The following is a 27739-nucleotide window of genomic DNA, read 5'->3' as shown; positions in this document are numbered from 1 at the left end:
GACAGTCACTTTTCACAAGTCATTCACAAGAGGAAGTTCATCCCCTTTGAAACTACAATAACATTAGAACAAAATAAATTCTATGCAGTTGGTCACAGTTTTAGATTAAGCTCACAGGGTAACAATACACAGAGTCTAATCACAGATTTGTTACAGTACAGGAGGCCATTTGCACTGAATCTCCATGTGAGCAATTCACCTAGGCCAGAATTTTTCCCTCGTTAGGCTGGCTCGGCGGGAGAGGGCAGGGGCGGTCAGGAAGCCGACCACCGCCCATGATCTGCTACGCACCGTGGTTTCACGTGGGTAGGGCAATTAAGGACCGTCCTGCATGGATCACGAGCGGCAGCACTCAGCGCTACCTGTGCGGGCAGGGGGAGGAGGGAAAGCGGGCCTGGCACACGGTTCGCGCATGCACGTGAAAGAGCCCTTCAATTTCCCTGCGGCACAGAGCTGCCTCAGGGAGATTGAAGCGCTTTTTATAAAAATTAATAAGGATTATAAAAATTTAATGAAACATGTCCCCTCATGTGACACAGTCACATGAGATGGGACATGTTTTTAATTTCAAAATAATGTTTTCATTTGATTTGTATTAGGATTGCATTATTGTATCATCCCGCTCATGAATGAGGTTTCCATTAAGTTAGACGGGCAGCATAAATTTCAAGTTAATTAGCTCATTAATGGCCTTAATAGGCCTTTCAGTTATCGGCGGGCACGCAGCTGACTCTGGCGTGCGCCCGCTAAACGAAATATCGCATGAGTGCGCGATGACGTCGTGACACACGCCCAACGTCATCATGTGTCATATTATGCTTGTGCATGTCAGGCACGCACCCACATGCCAAACGTAAAATTCTAGCCCTAGTGTCATTCCCCATCTTCCTCATAACCCTGCACATTCTTCCTTTTCAGAAAATAATCCAATTCTCTCTTGAATGCCTGGACTGAACCTGCCTCCACCACGCTGCTCTCAGGCAGTGCATTCCAGATCTTAACTACTCGCTACGTGAAACAGTTTCTCCTCCTGTCTTTATTGCTTTTTTTGCCAATTACCTTAAACCTCTGCCCTCTTGTTCTCACTCCTTGTACCAGTGGGGACAGTTTCTCCCCATCTACTCTGTCCAGCCCCCTCATGATTTTGAATAATTTTACAAAATCTCCTCTCAAACTTCTCTTCTCCAAGGAAAGTAGTCCCAACTTCTCCAATATCTTTACATAACTAGGTTCCTCATCCCTGGAACCATTCTCATGAATCTTTACTGCACTCTCTCTAATGTCTTCACAACTGTCCTAAAGTATGGCTCCCAGAACCAGACGCAATACTCCAGTTGAGGCCAAACCTGTGTTTTATACAAGTTCAATATAACCTCCTTGCTTTTCTACTCTATGTCCCAATTAATAAAGCCTAGGATACTATATGCTTTATTAGCTGTTCTCTCAACCTGTCCTGCCAGGTTTGATGACTTATGCACATTTACACACATATACACAAACAGCATACATGCCTATGATGAGATACTCATGCAAAAATGGGATACACTTTCCCCACAGAATACTTGGTGTTGTCTGCTCACAACACACAAAGCATAATTGCCAATAGCATTTGGCACCACTGGGACCATTTGGATCTTTTTTCCAAACTACATATTGTAATTGGATTAATGCAACTGCTATCCGAAAAAATTATAGATATTAGTTCAAATGCAGCTGACCAAATAAGCATCGCTGCGTGTTGAAGAAGAAGCTCCAAACATTTGTTTGCATCATTCAGTCAATGAAAAGCATAATTATTATAAGTTACATTATAGAAAAGAATAGCTGTGGTATGAGCCATGTTTAGTTATGAGCAGCTTTCATCAGCATTACTCAACTCTACTTCCCACTCGCTTTAATATCAGCAATACATCAACTGCAGGGTTCAAAAGATATTGATAAACCATTTGAACTTCTCTTCTATTTTGTCAGAGGCAAAACCACAAACACAAAGAGTTTGCTAAAGAGACATCAGGAAGAATTTCATAATTTAGAATTAGAGGTTGCAAAAGCAGAATGTAACCTGTGCCAAAAGAAATTGGAAGAGTGGAAATACATCTTTCTCTTCAGTACTTACATCAATGTTTCCTGGTGAATTAACAGATTGCCACACTCAAATCCATTTGTTTCCCTGAAGGTAGCACACAGCTTAAGCTTCAAAAGGCTGATTACAAGCTCCAGGAGTCTTCAGTGGCAGACATCCAGTCATTTGACATTGCATTACCTCCTGTAGTGTCAATGGTCCTTTGTCACCCCACCCAAGACACATATCTATTGGCAGAAAACTCTGTTCACTGTGCCTCAGGATGAATAGAATTGGCAACTATTGCCTCCTACTACATGAAACAGGGACACATATGCACCCACTGAACAAATGATTTTATTCCCTTAGAAACGTATTTACTTAATCTCAGAAATTATTTTACTCTTTAACTATTAGATACACTGTCCTCAACTGCTCATTGTTCTTGGTTAATTTCACGAATAGAAAGTTTCTATAAAATTAACATGGGTAGTAGGGAATAAAGTCTTGCATAACTAATTGAGGATTAATTACACCAGTGCGATCAGATGATTCACTGGCTTGTGTTTATACATTACTCAAACACATACAAACTCAAAGCCAAGGCAGAACTTAGAACATTTCCAATGCAACTAACCCCACAATAATTCTATATATAAGTTACCTGTGGAACTTTGGAATACTTACTGGAGTTTCAACTGTAGCATGCTCCACTGGTTCTTCTATTTTGTTCACCTTTATTTTATCAATTGGTACAGTTTCAGCAGCACCAAGGAGACAGAGCAGCAACCAACAGTGAGACACTGACACACTCTTCCAAAGCATCTAGTGTAAAAAGAAAAGCAATATCAGAAATCTTCCTCATAATCACTCAAAATTTATTCAACTCAAACATTTCAATTAAATCAATCAAGTAGTAAAACGGATGCTGTGAGATCATTCCTAATATAATCACAAGCAGTTGTGAATTCAGAAAACTGACATTCACCTAGCATCACAACCCATGTTGAATTGAACACTTAAAATATGGTTGTTTGGTTCATCAATATAAACATGGTGGCCATTTCAGATGACCCCTTTGACTTATTACGCATTGTTTTATGGGGTGCTTCAACACAATGTCCAGTGCATGATACTTCATTAATAACCTGAAGCAGTAAAATTGTAACTGTAACCTTACAAGAACGTACTCCCCACTTAGTTGTAAAATAAATGCAGGCCCAAAATCCCAAGCTTTTTCATTGAAAATTAGCATACAAACCCATGACTTCTTGGATGCTGTTGAATTTAAACAGTTTTAGCTTAAATAGTTAAATATGCAATTGAGTATGGAACTGAACTATGCAGATGAGTAAGTTTCCAGCCATGGCAACAATACGACGATAGTAAATGGTTTTGATGTCCGTTTGTCCAGCCCAGGAGCAAACAATGAGGTTTCCATTCTTAATCATGATCCAATAACCCCTGTTAGTAAGTGTGCATATGTGGATAACACTAGACTCAGTTGCAATGCCAGTTTGCCTTTTGAACTTGTGAGCCATGCTTATATATGAAAATAACTACTTGGAGGAGGTGGTGGGTTGAAGCCATTAGTGGGTAATTTCCTCTAGTTGAACATCAGGAAGAACAAAGCCATCTTTTGCCCCTGCCACAAACTTCCTACCCCTTGCCATTGATTCCATCCCCTTTCCCAACCATGCCTCATGCTGAACCAGACTGTTCGTTATCATATCATATTTGATACTGAGCAGAGTTTCTAATTCCTTATCTCCAAAGCAAAGATTGCCTCTCACAGCTACCCTAACACGGTCTTCCTCTATTCCCAACTTAATCCATCTCCTGCTGAAACACTCATCCATGCCATTGACACACTCACAGTCAAACACTACACTGCTCTCCCTGCCAGCCTCCCATTCTCCACATTCCCTTAATTTCCACTATGTCCTATGATCACCGAGTTCTGCTCACCATGATTCTCAGTCCCAACAACAGTAATTTGATGTTCACATTCTGGTGTTTAAATCACTTATGGTCTCGCCCTTCCTCATCTCTGTAACCTCTTCTAGCACCACCACCCCATAAATCTTTATTCTTCTGACTCTGGTCTTCTGTGCATCCCTACTCTGCTTCACCCCATTATTGGTGCCTATGCTCTGGAATTCCCTGTCTAAGTCTTTCTACTTGTTCACCTTCCACTTCACCTTTAAAATGCTCCTTAAAGCACAATTTTTTGACCAAGCTGTTAGTCAGTCCTTGTCACATATCCATCTTTGACTCAACATCCATTTTTTTATTACTCATTTTCCTCTGTTAAAAATGCTGTATAAAGACAAGTTATTATTGCTGTTCCTTGCTTCATGCAGTGATGTTAAAGTAGTTAGATTTTCAGATTAGATTATCAAAATGCTACTAGGGATTGTGACTTTTGGGTATAATGCTGTACATCCGTAAGTACCTCAACATAAAAGCTGATGTAGAAATAATTTATTCCAAGGTATCAATTCAGAGTTCAATTAGTAACAGCTGTAAAAGATTAACAATTCCTGATTATTAACTAAGCTAGTAGACTTATGGGTAAACAAATTTGATACAAAAAAAACATTAAAAAAAGACACTCAATAAGAGAACTTTAAAAACATCTGACAAAGTGGCAAGCATATTAATGGCTCCTCAACATATGAACTTTCAATTCAGCTGTATTTCTGATGCAAAAATCAATCGAATTACCTTAAAGAAAATTTTTGGTTCAATAAGCTGTGAAAAAGCAAATGATTCAAAAGGACAATTGCCCTAAGCAATGTAAAAAAAACACAAATACTTCAAATGCAAATACTTCACAGACGCAGCACAGAACTGGAAACCAAATCTCTATATTACATATTTTGGGTTTCTACAACATAAGAGCTCCAACATCGTATATTCAACACATTATTCTTAAAGTCTATTTTTTTTTAAATAGTAATATGTTGAACCAAAAAAGATGGCTGCTATAACTCACATGACCACAGGGTTGGCCCTTTGTCTGGGAGCTACCCCCAGAAGTTACAAGAACAAAAAAAATCTTTGCTCAATTTCTGGAATCTCACACCTCATTGTACAGGCTCCTTGTAATCACAAAAGACCAAGAGACTTACACATCAGACCCTTGTTATGCCTACAGAGCAGCTAAAAGACTCATATCACACCTGGAACTGACCAGGCCCATTTCAAAAGGGATGCCATTTGCATCTGATAAGCTCACCTTGCTAGTGGAGTCAGTGGATCTGCCTAGACAATGGCTTCCCAAACACTAGGCCTTCAACATAGATGGTATCTCTTTCAACAACTAATGACTGAGGCATTGTCAACCCTGAAATCAAAGCCAATTTCAGATGCTGGATAAACATCCTTTCTGAGGTCACGTGACTCGTGACCATTTTGAAATCCCTATATGCCTTTGAGAGCTGAAAACTAGTCAGTCTGCTGTTTTAACATCCAACTGCTGAGCCACCAACCAGGACCTACCAGATAGGACAACAGTCTGTACTTCGAAGCCTGTCTCTGCTGGAAGATTGCCTACAGAAGCGACCCAGTCACTGTGTTCCTACTTCATCTTGTGGTCAGCACCAACTGAAAAGCAAATACTACAACTCCAGTCATCAGCCAGCTGAACTCAAACTCCTATGTGAAAAAATTCCTAATTGGACTCCAAAATGAGACTCTGGAAATCACATGAACGAATATTCATTTCTGTAGTTCTTGGACTGTAAAACTCCTTTTTTTCTATCCCCCTTTATTGTGTGTGCGTGTGCGCGCACACGTGTGTGTGTGTGTGTGTGTGTGTGTAGTGAGAAAGACAGACATTGTGGACACTGCTTCCCCGGTTTTTTGAATGTAAAATAAACTTAACCTTCTGAGTTAATCCTAACTCAAGTTTTCTGTGGATTATTAATAAATTGGATCACAAAAACTATATTTAAAGAAATAATTCAAAACACTTCCTGCTCACGGGCAGGTGGTAAGAAGGAATAGGTGCAGTTTGTCTGTCTCTCTCCTGTGCATAATGCATGTTAAATTAAAAACAAATTGGGATGCAAATATAAACTTAGTGAGCAAGAACAAGCTGTGTGTTCTTCAGTAAATTTCCAAATCGACATCAAAACTCTTTTGGAGGTGTAACACGTGTAGCTATTACTGCATTTACGCAACCTTTTGGCACAGTTAGAACCACAGAATCAAAGACTTACTGTAAAGGAGGTCATTTGATTCTTCATGTCTTGTATTGGCTTTTACACCCCCGGAATTACCCAAATCTAATCCCACTGCCTCCTCACAGCCTTGTGCTGTATTTTCCTCTGCTTCAAATATTTATCCAACTTCCATTGAAAGATGTGACAATCCCCACCACAACCACACTCCACTGCAAAGCATTTTATATTCCAACAACCATCTATGTGAAGAAATTTCTCGTAGCAAGTCTTCTCACTTCCTTAAGTGAGAGGTTTAAATTGGTTATCCTTCATCATTGATTCCCAGAAGAAATAGTATTTCTTTATTCATACCAAAACTCCACATAATTTTGAAAAAATCTCTTTTTAAAATCTCCTCCTCATCTTTTATGCTGCAGTTGAAAATAATTCTAGTATCTTGTGTCTCATTATAATAGCTTCCCATCCTGAACATCATCCTTGAGACTCCACACAATACACTCTCTAAGGCTTTAATGTCCTTTCTATAATGAAGTATTCAAGGCTGTACACAATATTTTAATGGTGATCCAACCCACATTTGTACAAATTCTGCATTGCTTCTTTACTATCGCACTCTATGCTCCCATTTTTAAAGCCCAAAATTCTCTTGCCTTTTTTTAAAAAATAGCATTAACTATTTGCACTTGCACCAAGATGATCCAAATTTGTATATTCCAAGAAAAGTGAACCAAGTATTTACCCCACTTCTATCCCATGTCCATTCCAAATTACATCCATTTAACCTAATTGCTCCTTGTTCAAGCAACATTTGTTTCACGCTGCCACTTATGTTTTTTTCCCCTTTCTTGGGTACTTTGTTTCTCCCTGAATCCATCTCAACTCCTCCACCTTCATATTCACCTGCCACTGTTCAAAGTTTGAATCTCACTTGTATAAGCCTACAGTTACTCTCTCTTCCGCTCCTGGCATTCTCTAAAGGACCTACTGAGGCACCTGCACCACCTCTTAATGAGCAGCAGCCCAAATTGCTTCGCCATTCCCTCTCGCTGACCTTCCCACTTACTGGGAGCTAACATTATCTTCCTATCCTGCTCGCCTCCCCCAACACTGCTACTACGAACTGCATTTCATTTCTGCATTTCACTCCAAAATGTCTTTTCCCCCCCCCCCCATGAAAATGACCTTTGCCATCTATGATTTTATTGTGGAGAACAGCACTAACATTCTGGCTTTGACTTAAACTTGGCTCATGAGTGGCAACATAGTGCCTCCCATTCTTTGTCATCTTCCATAAACTTCAGCCCATCCAAAATTATTTGATCCCAAACTAACACCCGCCCACCTGTCAGCCCTGGCAACTCACCAAAGCTCCTTCGACAACACCCTCCAAACCTGCGACCTCTACCACCTAGAAGGACAAGAGCAGCAGATCCATGGGAACACCACCACCTGCAAGTTCCCCTCCAAGCCACACAGCATCCTGACTTGTATATTCCACTTGGGACTATATAGCCGTTCCTTCGCTGTCACCAGGTTAAAATCCTGGAGCTCCCTTTCTAACGGCACTGTGGGTGTACCTACACCGCAAGGACTGCAGCGGTCCACCATCACCTTCTCAAGGGCAATTAGGGACAGGCAATAAAAATGCTGGCCTAGCCAGTGACCCTCACAACCCCTGAAAGAATAAAACAAAACCAAGGATGATATATCCCAAGGTGAAAACATAAGAAAAGTCTTCACCAACTTCTCAACCGCCATCACTAAAAACAGATTTAGTAAATCGTCTCCCATTTACCTGCAAAATAACTCTTATGCTATCAGTGCACTCAAGTGAAAATTGTTCATAAAGCACTTGAGGCCCAGTATACAAAGGCCACCTATGATCACATAGTGTACTGAAGTTATATTCAATTCAGTTAATAAGGCATGAGTTTGGAATAGTTGGTCCTCAAGGAATGGCAAAATTAGAAGACCAAACATGAATAAGAATGATGCACATTTCCTCTGATGTCACCAAGTATCTCTAACCAGTGACAAAATGCCTCATCACCTGTTAAAAGGGGGAGGCAGTGGCATAGTGGTATTGTCACTGGACTGGTAATCCAGAAACCCGGGACAGTGCTCTGGGGACTCAAGCTCGAATCCCACGATGGCAGATAGTGGAATTTGAATTCAACAAAAATCTGGAATTAAGTCTAATGATGAAATCATTGTCGTAAAAAACCATCTGTTTCACTATGCCCTTTAGGGAAGGAAATCTGCTGCCCTTACCTGATCCAGTCTACATGAAACTCCAGATCCGCAATAATGTGGATGACTCTTAAATGCCCTCTGCACAAGGGTAATTAGGGATGGGCAATAAATGCTGGCCCATGAACAAATAATAAAAAGTGAGAAGGTCAAGGGTAATAACTAGCAAGCATATGAATACACCTTATCCAATTACATTAGCATAAAATATGTAAACTGCAATATTATAGCTGCAGAACATTTAGAATTCTCTCAGAAATATTCTATGGCAGTTTCTAATGTTTCCTAGAAATCCTCCTATATAAGCATATATTTGCCCATAAATTGCTGGGAAAATACTAGTGAGTTCATGGTATCCACCATTCTTATTGTATAAAAAAATGCACATTTGTGGTGAGAGAAATATGGCACGAGATCCCCATTGAAATTGTTGGATTTATACTAGTAATACAAATTAGAGGACACTGTTATATATCACTCAACCTTGGAGGCTCAGAAACAGAACAATGAAATGTGGAGTCACTCCTGCAGCAGTAAATTGTTCTAAGAGTTTCCTTAAATATCACTTTTTTCTACTTTTCCTTTCTGTTCCTTTCCTCCTCTCTTCTCTTCTCTTTCAGTGTCTAATTCGACTCCAATTCATCCCATTTCTTTCTTAAGTATAAGTATCCTTATACTTAACTGGTTAAGGACACAGACCATTGAACCTGACATTCACTGTTGATGTCACTGCGTCTTTATCATTTCCAACAACCTGTGTGCAAAAATAGCCTGATCTGAAGGGAGAGATAAAAAATCCAATTCACAGCGTTTGTTGAGAGATGCATCATTCCAGCCATTTCTGGGCCATTAAGTCACTATGTTTACCTATTAGATCTTTGTTGGCATTTTGAGCATGTATTTTGGAAACATTAACTTTTCAATTTCATTTGCTCTATCAGCAACAAGAACTTCGTTATTAGTGTTTCTAAGAAAAACATAATTGTGAACTAAATTCTCCCTCTGCAAATATAAAAAATGAAAAATTGATGCATTTATTTAATATGACTGTACTAAAACTGCATTTAACAATTATCTCAAAAAAAATATTCAGAACAGCATTCTCCAGGGTCACCAAATGTTCTGCAAATTGGATAAAATGTTTCAGAGTAAGCATCTGAGTTGAAACATAATCACATAACACTGCAAAGTACATAAATTTACTTGCCCATAGCTACTATATTATAGAGTGGGTAAAAATGAAATTATGTTATTTCATTCTGCAACAGTAGCTGTAATACATACATACACTGGCAGCCTAATTCTACAAAAGCTGGGGCAAATTAAAAGCAGAATGATTTTAACAGTACTGGGATGCAGGACATTTCACGCAAGAGGTAGCATTTATAAGTCAATATTGTGCCCAGAAATAAATTAGTGGCATTTAAGAATCAGAACTCTAATTTCTAGGTGTTCATAATTTATTTTTATATTCATTTTCTCCAATGTTATATACTAGAAAATGTATTTAGTCATTTGCAAGTCTTTAACAAACCTTGGTTACAAATACAACAAAAAGCTTGTAAGTTGTCTTTAAAAAACTAAAGGGTTGTGAAATGGAGTTAAGAAACATTTTGACATTTAACCTGCAGAAAGAGGATAACATACATTAACATATGTTTCACGATTTGAGCAGTGCCTGTGCCCTGTGGCAAAGTCTAAGTGCAAAGAGCGAGACTGTCATCTGATGTCCACGACAGGTTTAATACCTTCAAATCCAAAACCGCCTGTTCATCACACGGCGATTCAGATATTAGCAACAAAAATACATTCTACACAACGAATCACTGTAACGGTGCAGCTTTACTCCTTACCCTGATATCTGGGTACCTCCTACTTTCAGACAGGACTTTGGGTAATGAAGTCCTTATTTTTCAATGGTTAAGTTGGATGTGTGAGCTAAGGCTGGAGTGGTCCTGGCTTAACACTTGGTACCTTTGACCTGCAGAAAGATGCACAGCCACGATCCTCCTCCACCACCCTTCACAATAACAAGCACCTACTTAGCCGATACGGTACACCACAGCTCAACTCCGTTTGACAAACGTTGCAACCTACCCAACCACTAGTGCCTGGAGGCCGCGCCTTCTTTCATTTGCATTGGCTAAACGCTCCGCCGAGGTGCCGCCATACACTCATACCCAGCTCCCATTGGCTAATTTTGCTGTCAATCAGGAGATGAGCATGGTTTGACAGCAGGGTTGGTTGAGAGCAGAAAATAAATCCACGTACGTGGCGTTTGGGGATCCGACTTCACTTGGAGGGGATGTGACGTCAATAGGGTAGGGGGTGTATGTGTTGTATTTTGCTGGCACCCAGAAGAAGTGGAATTGATAAAGTAGAGTGCGTTTTTTCCTTAATTATTAACATTAATTGAATGTTTGGAGCCATCTTTATGAATAGCAAGAGTTGTACAGTTTGCAGACAGATGTAAGTCTGTTTCGTAAGTGTTTTGAGTTGAGTTTAATAAAGAGTGAAAGACATTGGACAGACCTTGGTACTAGGATTAGTATCATCAAAATTCATTGGCAGCCTCTGCTCCTTCAAGGACTCATCTAATAAATGCAGCACGGGGTTTTTGGACTAAAACAAAGATGAGGAAGGTGTAAAGTTTTAATCCTAGTTCTGAGTTGAATCTTCATTTTTTCGTAGAACAGTGGTTCACAAAGTGCGGCCTGCGGACAACCTGTTGTATGAGGCCGGGGGCGGGAGCAGGTGGTCATCGAGCTGGTCCAAAATGCGAGTCACTGACACAATGTGCCACGGTCGAAGCCATGTGAGAGAACAGGCCAGAACCAACATCCCCAACACTGGCCTCATATCACACACCCAGACCATTTTCTGCCTGCATGGCACGAGGCGTTAAAAGCAGGGGCAACATCAAATGTAGTTGTATGAGCAAGATTTTTGTTACTGTTCATTTTGTTTTATTAATATAGATGTGAAATAAGTGTTTGTTTCTGAGAAGATTATTGTGATGATTTTATAACACATTAGAATGTTTAAAATAAATATGTTCTATTGTAATAATGTTTCTTCCAGCTTTTCCTATTTTACCTGGGGTCACCACAATGCTAGTTGATCACCTTTCATCATCTCCTCCTTCAATCATTCCAATCCCATTGTGTTTAAGTCTCTTCACACTGTGTCCTTTGATCTGGCATTAGGCCTTCCTCTTCTTTGCCTTCCTGGCAGCTCCATCTCCATTACTTGCCTCCACATGTCATCTCTCTCCCTCTCCACAACAGATGATCATACCATTTCAATTTTTTCTCAGCTACTTTCTTTGAGGGTTTCTGACCCTCTGTGTACTGGGGTACTTGACCTTGTGCCCCTCTACACATCCATACCTGCATCTCATTAGTGTACAGTTGATGTTCCTGTCTTGTTGATGTTTCCCAAGTTTCTGCACTATATAACAAGGTCAGTTTTGCAATTGTCTTGTAGATTTGTCGTTTCAGTTTTAGCAATACTTTTCTAGCACACAGCACTCCACTCCATGTTTTCCATTTATTCCAACCAGAGTTGATCCATTGATAAATTTCTATTCCCAAACTTTCATCTTTAGCCATCGCTGACCTCAGGTACTTGAAGTTATGCACTTTCTCCAGTTCTTCTCCCATAATAATTACACCTTTTTTCTAGTCTCTTCCATAGGCTCAAATTGACAGTCCCAACATTGGATATTTGGTCTATTGATCTTCATTTCCCTGTCTTCAGGTACTTTTCTCTAGTTGTCAAGATAATCATTCATGTTCTCATAATCTCCATCACCTAGCTCAATGTCATCTGCAAAACGTCTTTGATCACACTTGCTCAGTTAGTGTACCCATGACAATCAGGAAAAGGAATGGGCTCAGTGCCAACCCTTGCTGCAATCCAACTTTGACTTCAAAATTCTCACTTTCCGCCCCCCTTACTCTTATCTGGCACTCCTTATAAATGTTCTCTAATAGCTGTACATAATTCCCAGGAACTCCATTAACTAAGAGCATCTCCAGACTTCCTCTCTCGGCACCCGGTCAGAAGACTTCTCTAGATCAATGAATACAGTCTTCATTTTGTATTGGCCTTCACAGTATTTCTCCATCCTTTGTCTCATGTTATGAGCAATGTATAATTTTAAGTTTAATTTATATACGAACAAGGAGCAGGAGTAGGCTATTCAACCAAATAAGATAATGGCTGATCTGATAGTAATCTCAAATCTGCATATCGCCTACCCTGGATAACCTATCACCTCTTTGTTTGCCAAGAATCTATCCACCTCTGCCTTAAAACTACTGAGAGACTCTGCTTCCATTGCCTTTTCAGGAAGAGAGTTCCAAAGAATCATGACCCTCTCAGAGAGAAAATTTGACCTCATCTCTGTTTTAAATGGGCAACCCCTTATTTTTAAACAGTGGCCCTCTAGTTCTTGATTCTCTGACAAGAGGAAACATCGTTTCCACATCCTCCCTGTCACAACCCCTCAAGATCATATATGTTTCAATCAAATTGCCTCTTATTCTTCTAAACTCCAGCGGATACAAGCTTAGCTTGTCCAACCTTTCCTCATAAGACAACCCGCCCATTCCAGATAGTAGTCTGATAAATCTTCTCTGAGCTGCTACCAATGCCTCTATATCCTTCCTTAAATAAGGTGACCAATACTGTACACACACTACTCCAGATCTGACCTCAGTAATGCTCTGTATAACTGAAGCATAACCTCCCTACTTTTGTATTCAATTCCCCTTGCAATAAATGATGATATTCTATTAGCTTTCCTAATTAATTGCTGTACCTGCATACTCACCTTTTGTGATTCATGCACTAATACATCCAGGTTCCTCTGCATCTCAGAGCTCTGCAATCTCTCTCCATTTAGATAAAATGCTTCTCTTTTATTCTTCCTGCCAAACTGGACAATTTCACATTTTCCCATATATTTGTGTTTTGAGAAAGGTAAAAATGATTTCAGTTTAATTTAGGTTATGTTTATGAACCTTGATGCCTGGGAGTCTGGATAGCCTTGTGACTGAGGTTTCAGGTCTTTTGGGTTTATTTGTGTATATATACAATTTTAATGAGGTCTTACAACCCCTGAAGTGAAAGAGATGTGTTAAAGGGGTTGAAAGTTCAGTAATTCTAGAAACAAAATACACAGTAGAAAAGTTTTACTGTTGCCTAGAAACAGTGATCCAGGGACACACTGACAGAAAAGACAGGAGTGAGAGGGGGTTGTTCAGAGTGTGTGTTTGACAGAAAAGACAAGGATTTTAAGCTCTCTGAGAAGAAAAACCGCAAGGCTAGTGGGACAGTAGTTAACTGAATAATCAGTTATGGAACTCAGTAAAGTGATCAGTTTAGCAGGGTGCTACTGGAAGACTGAGTTTAGGAAACTCATTTATTTGCTCTGAGTTGAAGTAACAGTGGGTTTAGAGTGTGGCTTTTGGGTGTCTTGGGGAGCGATACAAGTTGAGTGAAAAGCATCAAGTGAATGCTCAGGAATTCACTGGAAGAAAATGGTTTGCAACTGTGCCAGTCTCAAGTTAGAAGCCTTTGTGTCAAGCTCGTGGTAACTCTTCACTGGTTTGTGTGTCTGTAAAGGTATTACTGGGGTAAAGGAATAGTGGGAATTTGAATTGTCGTCTTGTGTTTGTATTGACATCTTTCCAACCTTTTTGTCAGGTGTAGCATAGTTCACATTTCTTGTTTCAATAATTATTTTATTCTTGACATTAAAAGTTCATCAGAATCCTGTGAGTTTGTTCAGTAACTTTCCTTCACAGGTTTCTTCAAAAAAAATGTTAGGATCTAACAAGCTAAGTTTCACTCTGGGATGTGACTTGTCCAGTATTAACAGCAGCTGGGATCGTAACACTCAAAACAAAAAATTGATGGTGCTTCTTTTGGGCATGAATCTGAATTGACTTTCATAGATTTCCACCATCTTTCTTAGTCTCTAGTCCAGGATATCTCTCATATCTTGAAGGTATATGGTAGGAGTTTAATTCCTCAGTAATTCGTGCAATCTTGAATGGCCCTCCTTGACAATACATTAACATCCTCCAAACAGGTGGTCCCCCCTTGTAAGATAGCAGGGATCAATATGTTTATCAGCACTGATGTGGTTTCTAGCGAGATACCGCGATTGTTGAGTCGATCTGCGATGTTGAAGGCTCAGATGATGCTAGATATGTAGAATGACAGAGCAGTCGTGTTTGGAAAAAATGTGGATCTATATTCTACTCGGTCAGGCCATTACTGCTTGCCACTAAGGAAACCAGAGATTTCTCAGCAAACAGTTCATGAAGTTTTGTTAACTGCTGAGAATAAGAATTTGGTGGACAAAAAGATGATCATTTGGAAATTACATACAGTTTGCTCATCCAGCACCACAGAAACTGAAGATCCTACTTCGAGATGCGGCAGTGGTTGATAAAGGACATGATGACCCTATTGAACAAATCACTGCTCAGTGTGAAATTTGTTTTAAATATCGCAAGATGCTCCCGTGTCCTGTTGTGAGATTGCCACTAGCCAGGGAGTTTAACGATGCAGTGGCAATGGACTTGAAAGTTTGGGATAAGGATAGGGTTTTTTTTTTTTACTACACTTCGTAGATATGGCAACCAGATTTAGCCTATCCACTGTGATACATAGTAAAGACAAAAGGACCATTGTTGATAAAGTCATGGAGAAATGGGTAGGAACAAGATTAGGAACACCAGCGAAGTTCCTCACAGATGATGGTGGGGAATTCGCCAAAGAGGAATTTCGAGATATGTGTGAAAATTTAAACAACATAGTTATGCACAATGCAGCTGAGAGCCCATTTAGTAATGGTCTTTGTGAAAGAAACTACGTGGTAATAGATGACATGTTACATAAAATATTAGCTGATCAACCAGATTGTAAATTGCAAGCGGCACTAGCATGGGCGGTGCTTGCAAAGAACTCTTTGCAAGTGGTTGGGGGATACAGTCCCTACCAGTTCGTGTACAAAAGAAATCCAAAGTTACCTTTGGTATTGTCAGATGCTCCCCTTGCTCTCGAAGGGACTAGCATTAGCTCCACTTTTTCTGCTCACCTGAATGCTTTGCACAAGGGCAGAAAAGCTTTCATTAAAGCTGAAGTTTTGGAGAAAATTCGGCAGGCCCTACGGCACCGCATAAGACCACCAGGAATACAGTTTAGACAAGGAGACATAGTAGCAGAGGATGAACTTTAAGCTTTGCTGATTGATTGCTGTATTTGAAGATTTCTGTCTCAATCCTCTGAGGGAAAAGAAGTGTACTATTGCTGACAATTTAAGTTACGGAGTGGCAGAAGGACGGTGCAAAATCACAAGCTTTGACTATCCACCAATTTTTTCTGACTCTGAATCAGCAATGGAAGACTGAAGTTGAAATGTGGACCCGGGTTACTTCTATACCCCGGAAGAAGCAAGGTATGGCTTTGGCTTTATCATTACCAGCCAAAAGTAAGATATTCTCAGATTGGAAAGTGGATGATTTGGATCATGAAGAGGGAATAAACGTTCTGTTACAATTTTTGGAAACGTTTTACAAAAAGGATGAGTCATTGGAAGCATATGAAGCTTGGACAATCTGATAGGTTTAGGGAATCAGATGATCAGTCCATGGAAGAATATATCATGGATTTTGATAAATGGTACAGGAGACTACAGAGATTTGAACTTGAAATTCCGGAATCGGTATTGGCATTTAAATTACTGGACTGTGCTCGCATTTCCCATGTTGATAGTCTTTTGGTACTGTTCCGGGGGAGACAATCTCTCTTGGATCAAATGGCTGCTGCCCTAAAAAAATTTCTGGGGAAACAGTTGTTCCCTACCACTTTTTTAGCAAATGGGAACAACTATGCTGTGAAACAAAGGATAGAGGATTCAATGGTGGCCGAATTTTGAGGTCGACCAAACATTAGACGAAGATTCCAATACAAAGATGGGATGAATGACAAGAGGTCTGCAAATGGTCGTAACCCTAGCCAATTTGAGAGTCAGGACAAAAAGCGTGCCTGGGACAGTGACCATAGGAATTTAAACCCGAAAAATGCACAGGGAATGGTTAATCAGTGTTTTCAGTATGATTCCCAGTATCATCACGTGATGAACTGCCCACAGTGAAGCAATCGCATTTTTGAAGTGACCCATGAGACGGACCCATCTGAAACTGAAAATGATGATGGTGACGGCCATGATGGAATTGTATTGATCACTCAGGAGTTTGAATCCAGTGATGAGTATCTTCATGGTAGATTCCTTCAACTGTGCAGTTCTGGACAGTGGTTGCACTTCTACAATGTATGGCATGGACTGGCTTAACTACAATCTGGAGTCTCTTGATGAAGCAGACCAGCGGAAGCTCAAGGAGTATCAAAGCTCTACCTGTTTCAGGTTCAGAGATGACAATACATTAACATCCTCCGAACGGGTGATCCTCCCTTGTAAGATAGCAGGGATTAATCTGTTTATCAGTACTAATGTGGTTTCTAGCGAGATACCACTATTGTTGAGTTGATCTGCGATGATGGCGGCTCAGATGACGTTAGATATGAAGAATAATAGAGCAGTCCTGTTTGGAAAAAATGTGAAAGCTACTTGGAAGTCAGTAGCACTGAGGAGTTGTCTTGAAAATAAACCAGCTTGAACCAAAAAGACCAACCTGGATTAATTCTTCCACCACAACCTCTTATTGTGAGTAACACTCCTTTCCTTTGAACATTGGTATCAGCATGTTTTGCTTCCATGCTTGGGATTTCCTCTCTTATAACACAATTGAGTAGCTTGCTTAGGACCTGGACCTATGTTCATCCAATCATGTCCATACTTCCGCTGGTATCTCAGAGTCCCACGGCTTAGCATTTTTTTTCATTCTTTCATTGTTGATTCCAATATTTTTCCACATTGATGCTAGTTGTCTTTCCTTGATTTGCAGGTATTTTCTGTCTTTGCTTTTTTTTGAGTCTTCATTTCAGAAGCCAGTTTTAAGCTACTGGCCCCACCTCTTTGATTTCACCATCTTTCACTCAGGTTGTGCCACCTGCATCTTTGATTTTACATTATATTTCCCCACAGCTTTTGTTTATCTATCACTAGCAGCTGTTATTCTGAACATTGTTAACCCTCTTTGGTATCAAGACTTTCATATATTTCTTAAATGGTCAAAAATCTTTCTGTAGCAATCACTTTCTTTGCATTATTTTTTGCCTTTTCATACTGTTCTTGTAGTATTAATGTTTGAAATAAGCAAAGGCCTATACTCATTCTAATATGAATGAATAATTTACTTATATTTAATTAAAAAATACACCTACATTTCTTACTTTTAATAGCAAGAAAGAAAAATATTTATAGTTTCCCTAAGTTCCCATAAATTCTGATGTTTTTTATTGTGGTGGCAAGCAAAAACAGGTGGGGTAGGATTGGTCACTGGTCTACAGGTATTTTAACTTCACTTGAGTGGTCAACAGACGAAAAAAGTTTTTGAACCTTGGAGCAGGGAAGACTAATGGGAGATTTAACAAAGATAAAATCACAAATGTTTTAAATAGATTAAATGAAGAGAAACTGTTTCCAACGGCCAAAGAGAACAGAGATTCAAGTTGATTGGTATAAGAACCAGAGATGACATGTGGAATACACCACCTAATTAGTGGTGGATACAGATCCAATAGTAGCCTTTGGAAGGAAATTGGATAATTACTTGAAAGAAAGAGAATAGCAGGGACAAGGTTAAGACTGGGTGGGTGGGATTAACTGGATTGCTCAATAAAGAACTGGCACTGACTTGATGGGCTGAATGTTCTCTTCTGATGCTGTACTGTTCGGTGATTCTATCCCAGACAAATTAATTGGATCAGAGCTTCAATAGGGAAAAAAAAATAGCCAAGTGTCCCACTGCTGATTGCTGTGCCAGGGACTCTGTTGAAAAGTATGAGTATGTTGACATCACCAGAAGACAAATTGGTTTTAGATATGATGCCACCTGTTCTCAAACAGCATGCTGATATTTATTTGGCTTTCTTCATTCATTCATTATGTGTGATCTGCTTGAAGGCAGGCCTTTGGCTCTTTGTCTGCTGTTGCTTCATCCTGAGCTATTTTCTTGGTAGCTTTTGTCAGTGGCGGTTTGCTATTACCTTCCACTCTTTAGGGCAGGGCAAGGAGGCAGGTCCCAAGTCTACCTCAGCCAAAACAGGAATAGAAACCAAGCTGTTGGTGTTATTCAGAACCACACTCTAACCATCTAGCCAACTGAGCTAACTGCTTATTTGGCTTATGCAGAAAGAATAAACAGTTGACAGAGCACTGCTGATGAAAGTTGAACTTTGACCAGAAAGAATTCATTCAGGAGAAGAGGGAAAGAATTTGAATGGTAAAAAGTGACTAGTGAACTGCAAGCAGATGAAGTCTGTTGATCAGTTTGATTTCATAGTGTAATTAACATGGGCTCATTATAACATTACTGTAAGTATGGATGCATCAGACTTCAGAAGAACACCCTTTGGAATTATGACGAGGGCCACTGGAAGGAAGTAGAACTAGAAATAAAACAAGAAAAATGGAATGTCAAGTTCCAATGATCACCATTTCAAATGGTGAAATTATGTTGTAAAAGCCTGATAACATGCAGGTAACGGAGTTGAAATACGTGTACGCTGGCAGCTGTTGATTATAATTTAATTGCATTGGTCACATAAAAGGAGAACATTGAAGAAGTTAACCTTTAGACTGTTAATAGATCCAAGAAATTTTATGGATTTTTCCCAACCAGGTAGCTAGAATTTTACATCATGTACCACACTCCAAAGGATTCTTGAAAATTAGGTTAATAATGCTATTCAGATGTCAAGCATAGCTTTAACACTTTAATAGTGATCTTGTACCACTAAAATGAACTAAGGAAAAGTTTTAAAAACTTCACCTGCTCTTTTCTTTGTCCCCAGCCTCTGTACTTTCCTGACTTTTTTATACCTTTGTGACTTAAATTTTTATTTTGTTTCTATCTAATCTCCTGTGACATTGCTGACAGGTAGTACAAACACTGATTAACAGGGTCTGGGTTTGAATCGCAGTGGAGTAGCAAAGTGTACGGCAAGTGGGGAGAGTTAGAGTTGCTATTTTTTTTATGTTTTAGATTATTAGTATGGAACTGGAGTCACATAAGGTAGACCCAGTAAACACAGCAGGTTTCCTTCTATAAACAAATGTAGTTTTGTTTTAATGACATTACAATAGTTTTTTCGGTTACTTCTACTGTTGCCAACTTTACATTTCCAGACTTTTAAAACTGAATTCTGATTTTGACACTGCCTTGGTTGTATTGGAACTCATGTTCTCAGGATGACTAATCCAGATCTCCAGATTATTAATCTACAGTAGTAACAAAAGTGCACTCATATTGGCTATGCGATGGAATGTTCTCCACTTGCCTGACTGGGTACAGCTACAACAGTCAAGAAGCTCAACTGGATCTAAAACAAAGCAACCTGCTTGATCAGGACCTCATTCATTGGCCTAAACATCAGTCACCAACATGCTGTGACTGCATTGCTACTTTTTACAGGATGCACTGCAGCAACTCGCCAGGACTTCTTCAGTAGAACTTCCAATTTCCCATCACCTGTATCATCAGTGGGTCAGTATCCTAGAATTCCTCACCTGGTGCTGCTCTGGGTTGCCTCATCATCATAAGGACTGCAGCAGTTCAAGGAAAAGACTTCCCATCTTCTCAGGGTAACTGGGGTTGCATAATAAATGCAGCTTTTCCAGTGTCATCTAGATGATGAGAACATTTTTTTTAAAATAGAAGAAATTGAAAATCTTTCTCTGGGACATAGAGCTAGTGCTTGCCTAAAAGAATATCTTGAAACATGGAAGATAAAAATATCTAAGTTTTAAATTAAATGAAACCCAAAAACCTACTTTTCCTGCAATGGACGTATAAAGGAAAAATAGAACAATGAAAATATTGGGCCATAATGTTCTACTGCCATCAGAAAGAGATGGCCTGCTGCAAATACAAGAAAAAAAATACACACTTACCTGCCCTGCAAGTTGACGCCCACCATTCTGATCCCAGGAGGTGCTTGGGGCCTGCATTGAGGAGCTCCTCGCAGGCTACAGCAAATTGCAACTCCGGCAAAGCCACGCACTCCTCCCCACCCCCCGCCACCCCCAAAGATGCAACCGGACCAGGGAACGCCCCAAGAGGGCAGCTTTTGACAGAAGACTTTTAAAGACTCAAGGTGAAGACCCAAGCATTGCCCATAATTTTAAAGGTATTTCCTCTTTTTTTTGTTATTTCTTTTAAACAGTTGATGCTGTTGTTATTGACTCATTCAAAGTTAATTATTTAATTTCTTTTAATGATGAATATAATTTTTAGTCAATATTTATGTGATATTAGTATTTCTTATTTATTTTAAATCTGTAATGTTATTAAATGACTTTAAGCGTAGCGTGCTTAAAAGTATTCATATTTTCACATTTAGAAGGTGGCAACTCACGATAATTTGTTAAAGGAGTCAAAACTTCACAGATGAGGAATTGAATATTTTGTTAAGCGACATGGAAGAAAGGCCAGTGTACATCCTAGGCCGAGGCAAATCTAAACTTCCAAGGAAACAACAAAGCATGGCTTGGAAACAGGTTGCAGCAGTTCTTAATGCCAACAGCATTGTGCCTAGAACGGTGGATCAGCGCCGTAAGGAACTGATTGATTCAATGTGTTCAGCCAGGGTATGTATATATCTGAATACATAGGGCTGAATTTTCCGTTCGGCAGGCGGGCGGAGCTGAAGCAATCGCAGGCGGCCTCGGACCCGATCGCCATTTTGCGCGGGTGGGCCAATTAAGGCCCGCCCAGCGCATTTCACACTCGCATGGAAAGCGGGACTTTTAAAATTGCGGCGGGTGTGTACAGACCGCCGGTTCCAATGGGGCAGTCTGTATTTAAAAAAAAAAAGGCCAGGTAGCCTCCTTTAGGCTGATCACCATGGCCAGCTCCAGGTTGTACTGCAGGGGGTCTGCACAGCAGGCTGTGGTAGAGGGAAGGCCAGAGGAGGAGGGCAGGCTGCAGCGTGTGGGCCAGGAGCAGAGCAGGCTGCAGAGTAGGCCAGCGGGCGGCCAATGTGCCCCTCGCTTCTTTGATGACTGCCTTGCTGCCTTTGTTGAGGAGGTGGCAGCACGGCAAGAGGTCCTGTTTCTCCAGGATGGGAGGAGGAGGGCCCCCCACGTGATGACGCGGGCCTGGCAGGAGGTGGTCAGTTCCAGGGATGTTGTGCGGCGAACATGGACCCAGCGCCACAAGTGCTTCAATGATTTGTTGCGCTCTGGAAGGGTGAGTTCCATGTTGGCCTTGGCCATTTAACCCAGCAGGTAGCCTTAGCCTTTGAGGCCCCCCACACCGCACCCCCCAACCCCACGTCTTAGTGTCGTTACTGCATTGGGCATTTTGCGCACGCTGGGTGGTCAAGCAGATAGTGACCATGCTTATATCAGCCTTAGTGGTTGATGAGAAGATGGGTTCTCCCCGCAGCATATGTTGGTGTTTGTCGCACTTGAGTAGTCTGGGGGCAGCCTGCAGAAGAGGCAGCTAGGCACATACTGAGAACTCCAACACATGTCTTATTCATGGTGATGAGATGGTGGAAGGGGAGCCTCAAGGTGTCGTGGCCAAGAGCCATCTGCTGGCCTCGGCGCCGCACCTAGTTGCGCCTACTTGCCATGGGAGCTAAGACCTGTGTGTTATTGAAAGTGATGAACGCTAAATGTGTCCAATGTGGCTGTTGGGGGAGGGGGTTGGGAGCAGGTGTACTACCTTTTGATGACCGATCACTGGTAGTGTGGACAGGAGCTGCTGGAGGCCTCAGATGGGCCACTGTGGTTGGGGTGCGGCATGCGCGTGCAGAGTACATGAGTGATCAGTCTCAATAAATGGTGTTCTCTGTTCTGCAGGAGAAAAATGTGCACAACATCTATGAGCGTTCGCGCACTAGTAGTGGTCAGCCCATGCTTCTCATCCTCAGCCGTTTTGAAGTACAGGCCGTGGAGTTGGAAAGACGCCATGTGGCCAGGTTGGCAGATGTCAGTGAGGCTGAGGGGCAGCGGCTAGGTATTTGAGGCCCACAGTCCAATCCAGTCTGTCTTCCCACCATCCAAGGCACTGATGTTTGCTGCAATCGTCAATACAGCAACACAGCTCATTCACAGACTGATAGTCAGCCATGTGGGTCATACACAAAGGTCCCTCGGCCCCTTGAGAATGCACGTCTCTAGCACCTTCCAAAGTCACCTTATCCCATTTCTGACCACTATCCCCATGGCCTAACATGCCATGGCATCGCTGCTGCACATCCAAATTCTTATTGCATCTTAGGAGGTTTTGTACCTCCACCACCCTTTCAGCCAGTGCATCCCACATTACTCTGTCCAAAAGGTCCTCAGCATCTCACCTGTCAACCTCATGCCCCTCAACTTAAATAAATGCCACCACATTAGTCATCCCTCCATCAAGGGGAAATGTTGCCTTCTGTCCACCCAGTCTATGCCCCTCATAATGGTATGAAGCTCAATAATGTGACCTGTCAATCTCCTGTGCTCCATGGCAAATGTCACAAGTGTATGCAATGTTTCCTCATAACTCCAACTCTCCAGGCCAGCATGCATCCTGGTCAGGAACCTCTGCACTCTCTCCACTCCAATGTCATCCCTCCCATGAAGCGCTGATCACAACTGAACGCAGAAGTGTAGATGTGGCCTCGATGGCATTTTCTGCACTTGCAACATGACCTCCCTTTTCCTACATTCTATTCCTCGGCTAATAAAGGCAAACCTGGCTTTTACCTTGTTAAATGCCTTATGTTCTTGTTCAGCCACCTTTAACGGGCCTGCCCAGCAAGGTCCCTATAATCGTCCTTACTTTCCACGGTCCTACCATTTCTCCTATATTCCCGTATCTTGTTTGTCCTGCCCTAGTGCATAATGTCGCACACTTATCCACATAACATTCCATGTGGCATTCCTTAAGCCATCTGACCAGCCTGTCTGTATGCGCCTGTAATGTTTGGGCCTCCTCCTGACTATTTACCACCCCATCAATGTTTGTCTCCTTAGGTTCTTGAAGGTTGAGCGCATTGAGCCTGGGAGGGAAGGGATGAATTGTGTTACTGAGTGAATGCTAACTGATCCACTGTCCTTGTTGTTAATTTCAGCATCACCAGAGCATGGCCGTAATGAGAACATCCAGATGCCCCCTTCCACACCTGAGGGATGTCAATTGTCACGAGTGTCACACCATTTCAGCGAGGCAGGCATCAGCGCAGCGACTACCACATCAGTGGGGAATGTAACATTGGCTAGTGACCCAGGGCACAGTGGAGAGGGCCCTGGAGGAGATGGCACGGACAGAGAGTGCCGATGGCGCCAGCAGCTGGAGGACTGTAGGGGACGTGATGATGTGCCTTTGGAGTTGTCCGCCATGCAGCAGCTCCAGGAAAAGCGGCCGGGTGCGCGGGAGCATCTGGCAGTGTTGCATGAGAGTGTGCTTCACTTATGCCTCCTCCTTATTCTAGCCCCCCCTTCCTCCTCAGAGGAGCTGCCTCCAGTGGAAATGTCAGAATCCATACCCAGGCTAAATGGAGGTCTTTGGAAAGCTGCAGGCCCGATAAAGATTCCTGACTGCAGAGTGCTGAGCTGAAGCTTCAAAATACAGAGAAAGCTGTTGGAATTCGTTCTGAACTGCTACAGATCACACAGGCAAGTTTAAAATACTTGCTGCATAAAACATTGATAACCCCACTGAGCCCACATATACCGCCTGTGGATGAGTTTTGTTAAAAAGCCAATTACCCGCCTGCCCGTTGTGCCCGTACGCCGAGCCGAAGATCGCATGGGTGCCTCAAAATCGTGTCAATTGCCAAGTTAAGGGCCTTAACAAGCCCTTTAATTAATGGCGGGCGCATGTCGCACTTCATCATGCGCCCGCCCAGCTAAATATCGTGATGGCGCGCGGTGACATCAGGACGCTCGCCTGACGTCACCATGTGCTATTTTAAGCGCTGGCATGCGGGGCCCGCCGCCGCACGTCATCCAGAAAATTTTGCCCATAAAGTAAGTTCTGAAACTTACAATCCTAATTTATGACTTGAAAAATTAAGGTAGGTCAGAAATGTTTGTTCTGTCTACTAAGTTTGAGGTGTCAAAAATGCAGTTGCTGTGGAGATACTTTGAACTAGTTATATCCAAAGCTAAAAGCTACTGCGGATGCTGGAAATCCAAAACAAAAATATATATATTTATATATTTCACCTCTCTCCTAACTATACTTCAGTTCTGCCGAAGGGTCATGAGGACTCGAAACGTCAACTGTTTTCTTCTCCACCGATGTTGCCAGACCTGCTGAGTTTTTCCAGGTAATTCTGTTTTTGTTTTAGTTATATCCAATCTTGATAAGACAGTACAGTTTCTTTGCTAACTTTGAGAAGTGTCAATTCACAGTTGCAATACCAAGCCTTTGCAGATGTTGGCAAACATTTGTTAAGATTAACTGAGATCAATACTCAGCATATGTAGATTTCTCAGGAGCAGAAAGAGTTTAAGAGACAGCATAATGAGTCTCTGTCAGATTCTTACTAAAATGGTAAAACCTGCAGCTGCACCTTCTGTCCAACAACCGCCCAGTTCAGAGAAACCTGCTGCTGGGTGTGCATCTGGGACACAGGAGGTTACGTCATGTAAACGGGAAAGGGGCCAAGGGTGACGTGGAAGGAATTAGGGTCCCTCCTCTCTCCCTCTAACCCTGCCTCATCTGCTCCCATTTTTTCGTGATGGGTATTTTCTTTGTTTTTCAGTGTTTTGTGTTCCTTATTTAGTGCACTTTTGACCACTGACTTGACTGTAAACTGTGTTTTGTTACATTTGACTTATTTTTGGTTTGTGTTGTTTATTAGTACATTTATGCCTTCATTTAAAAATGTTCCAGTTCAGATTTGTTGTTTATTTGAATTATGTTATTAAGTTATAGTTATCTTCTACTTAAGTGTTCAGTGTTTTTGATATCGTAATAACACATTTGTAGCTGTCTGTAAAATTTTATGAAAAACATTTATTCATAAACATAATGTAAGGGATACAAAATCTTAAATTTTTGACAACACTGTAAACTTTAACTTAAGCAACTGCACTAATATATTTTGAATAATAACTACCTCAACTTTTTCACATTTTTAGTAATAAAATGAAACTTCTTTAAAAAATTTACCACAACAGTTCTCTTGTCTTATTTTGGAAGGGAGGAGAGGGGATAGATGGAGGAAGAGAGGGACACATCAAGAATTTTCAAAGCTCAATTTCCAAAAGCAGTAGTAACCAGACGAAATGTTATACAGGTCACTAATGCCCTGTTGAAAACACCCAGATACGAAGTTTTATCTCCACTGTTAAGGCAATGCAGCATTTTGAGTTTGGCTTCAGGTCTTTCTTCTGCAATTCTGCTATTTATTCCATTAAAAAGTGCTTTCATATTTAACAAGGTGGGCCTGACTCATGGAAGTGCCAGTAATAAGCTTCAGCTAAAGTCATTTTGTAAAATGTGTTTACGATGCATTTTAGTGCAGTGTGGTGTATTTTGGTTTTGAGTCCCTTTTAATGCAATGTTGATTTTACAGAGGTGTCCCATCGCTTTCTTGCCGAAGCCTAGTGTCCTGACACACAGCTCCTTTGACATCATTTCATATGACGTCCTTTGCCTATTCACACTCAAGGGTGGGTGATTGATCCTCTTGTTCAGCAAACGGACATGTTGCCTGACTCTCCTCTTCATGGTTCCTGTGCCTACGTCAAGCCCTCAGCCCTCAACGTAAGTAGAGTGGTTCCAATAAGCAGAGCAGAAATTGAGATGTGCCAGGATTGAGTGTGACTTCAGATCAAGTTTGCAATCTGCACTGGATTCTGCAATACCTGTCAGAGAGATAGTTAACATCAGCTTACAGAAGGCTTGCGTGTGTCCTTTTAAGCATCACACTTTTCTAAAGCAATTGAAATAGCCAAATTACATGCTTGTAAAAGTAAATGCAGAACTCCTTTTGAGATTTCAAATTTACTATTTAACAGGCTTCTTTGGATAAACATTGCACTAAACACATATTTTACAAAATAACTTTAACTAAAGCTTCCATGAGTCAGGCCCACCTTGTTAAATAAGAAAGTGCTTTTTAATGGAATAAACAGCAGAATTGCATGACAAATTTGTAAAAAGATTTAAATTTCTACCTTTCTTACACTTTCTGCACATTATATATACTTTCAACATCTTTCAAACATATGTTAACAAAAATCACCCACCTAAAGAATTTCTCCAAAATGTCTGTTGCCTCTCTTCACTGCAGTTAAACCAAGAATGAAAGTGTGTAAAGAAATCCACATAAATACTTGCCCTTCATCAGGGAGTCTAGGCAAAGTTAGCGCTGTCACGTCAATTTAAACAGAAGCTCTTCAGTTTTTTTTAAATTTTACACTTGTATCTAAATATCCTCACTTGGGATCCACTCCAGAATCTATTTACATGTCATCTGCAGCAGCAGGTGCATCCCCTCCCTTGGTGTTTCGTGTGTAAATTACCTATGCTCTGTGTTAACACACCAGCTTGATCGTACCTTTCGCAAGCAGCTCCTGCAGGGCAACCCTGGCCAGAGAACCTCTGATCTTTAGTCTTTCAGAGATGACTGCAGGCATGATGAGCTTGTAGTTTGGTTTCAAAAGTTTTATCATATGTGGCTTTGTTAAACAGGATCAAGTTGTTCAGATTGTCCCTTACTTTTCCTTTTGACCGCTTCTTCTTGACCTTGCCTCCAGTCTTGTTTACTGGATCTTTATCCTTTTTGCCCCCATCTTTCTTCTTGTCATCTTTAGGAGGCATGTTGTCACTTCAAGGTGTCCAAGACGAAAAGGAAGAGCCCCTGCTCCAGCAGCCTAGGAGTAGCGTACTCAGCTGTGCAGTTAAAAATCCCGAGTTGGAAGTTCGAATGCAGTGCGCTTTTAGCGCACACGTGCCTGCGTCGGGACTTCCGCGGGGTCAAGATGCGCAACTTTCAGGCTGCGCTGCCGGAGCGCTGATAAATAATGAGGAAGCAAAGGCCCAATATGTATTATTGCGATTTTGAATGTATATTTTATGTGAACATCATG

The 27739-nt window shown here is 41.1% G+C and overlaps 1 protein-coding gene, 1 long non-coding RNA gene and 1 pseudogene across 5 annotated transcripts in view; 1 reads left to right on the top strand and 2 right to left on the bottom strand.

The window, feature by feature from the left end:
- The window catches only part of LOC144684891 (nucleobindin-2-like), a 73797-nt gene extending 63183 nt beyond the window's left edge, over nucleotides 1-10614 (bottom strand). For 2 of the 4 annotated variants that reach the window (XM_078549285.1, XM_078549287.1), the window contains exons 1-2: nucleotides 10356-10614; nucleotides 2750-2887 (exon numbers count right to left, since the gene is read on the bottom strand). In XM_078549285.1, coding sequence (XP_078405411.1) covers nucleotides 2750-2887 — 138 coding nt within the window. In that variant the 5' untranslated portion in view covers nucleotides 10356-10614. The remainder of the gene's footprint in view (nucleotides 1-2749; nucleotides 2888-10355) is intronic. The other 2 variants (XM_078549283.1, XM_078549284.1) reach the window with 2 other exon arrangements.
- A 205-nt stretch (nucleotides 10615-10819) lies between these two features.
- LOC144684239 (uncharacterized) lies at nucleotides 10820-11491 on the top strand. Its single transcript, XR_013577461.1, has 2 exons — nucleotides 10820-10884; nucleotides 11194-11491. It is a non-coding gene; the product is annotated as an uncharacterized LOC144684239 (long non-coding RNA).
- A 15567-nt stretch (nucleotides 11492-27058) lies between these two features.
- Nucleotides 27059-27519, bottom strand: LOC144684238 (small ribosomal subunit protein eS25 pseudogene; annotated as a pseudogene).
- Nucleotides 27520-27739: the final 220 nt, after the last annotated feature.

The sequence above is a fragment of the Cetorhinus maximus genome, chromosome 9 (assembly GCF_964194155.1).
Source record: "Cetorhinus maximus chromosome 9, sCetMax3.hap1.1, whole genome shotgun sequence".
Classification (NCBI taxonomy): Eukaryota; Metazoa; Chordata; class Chondrichthyes; order Lamniformes; family Cetorhinidae; genus Cetorhinus; species Cetorhinus maximus.
Note: the sequence above shows the minus strand (reverse complement) of the source record. Positions and strands in the feature narration are given on the sequence as shown.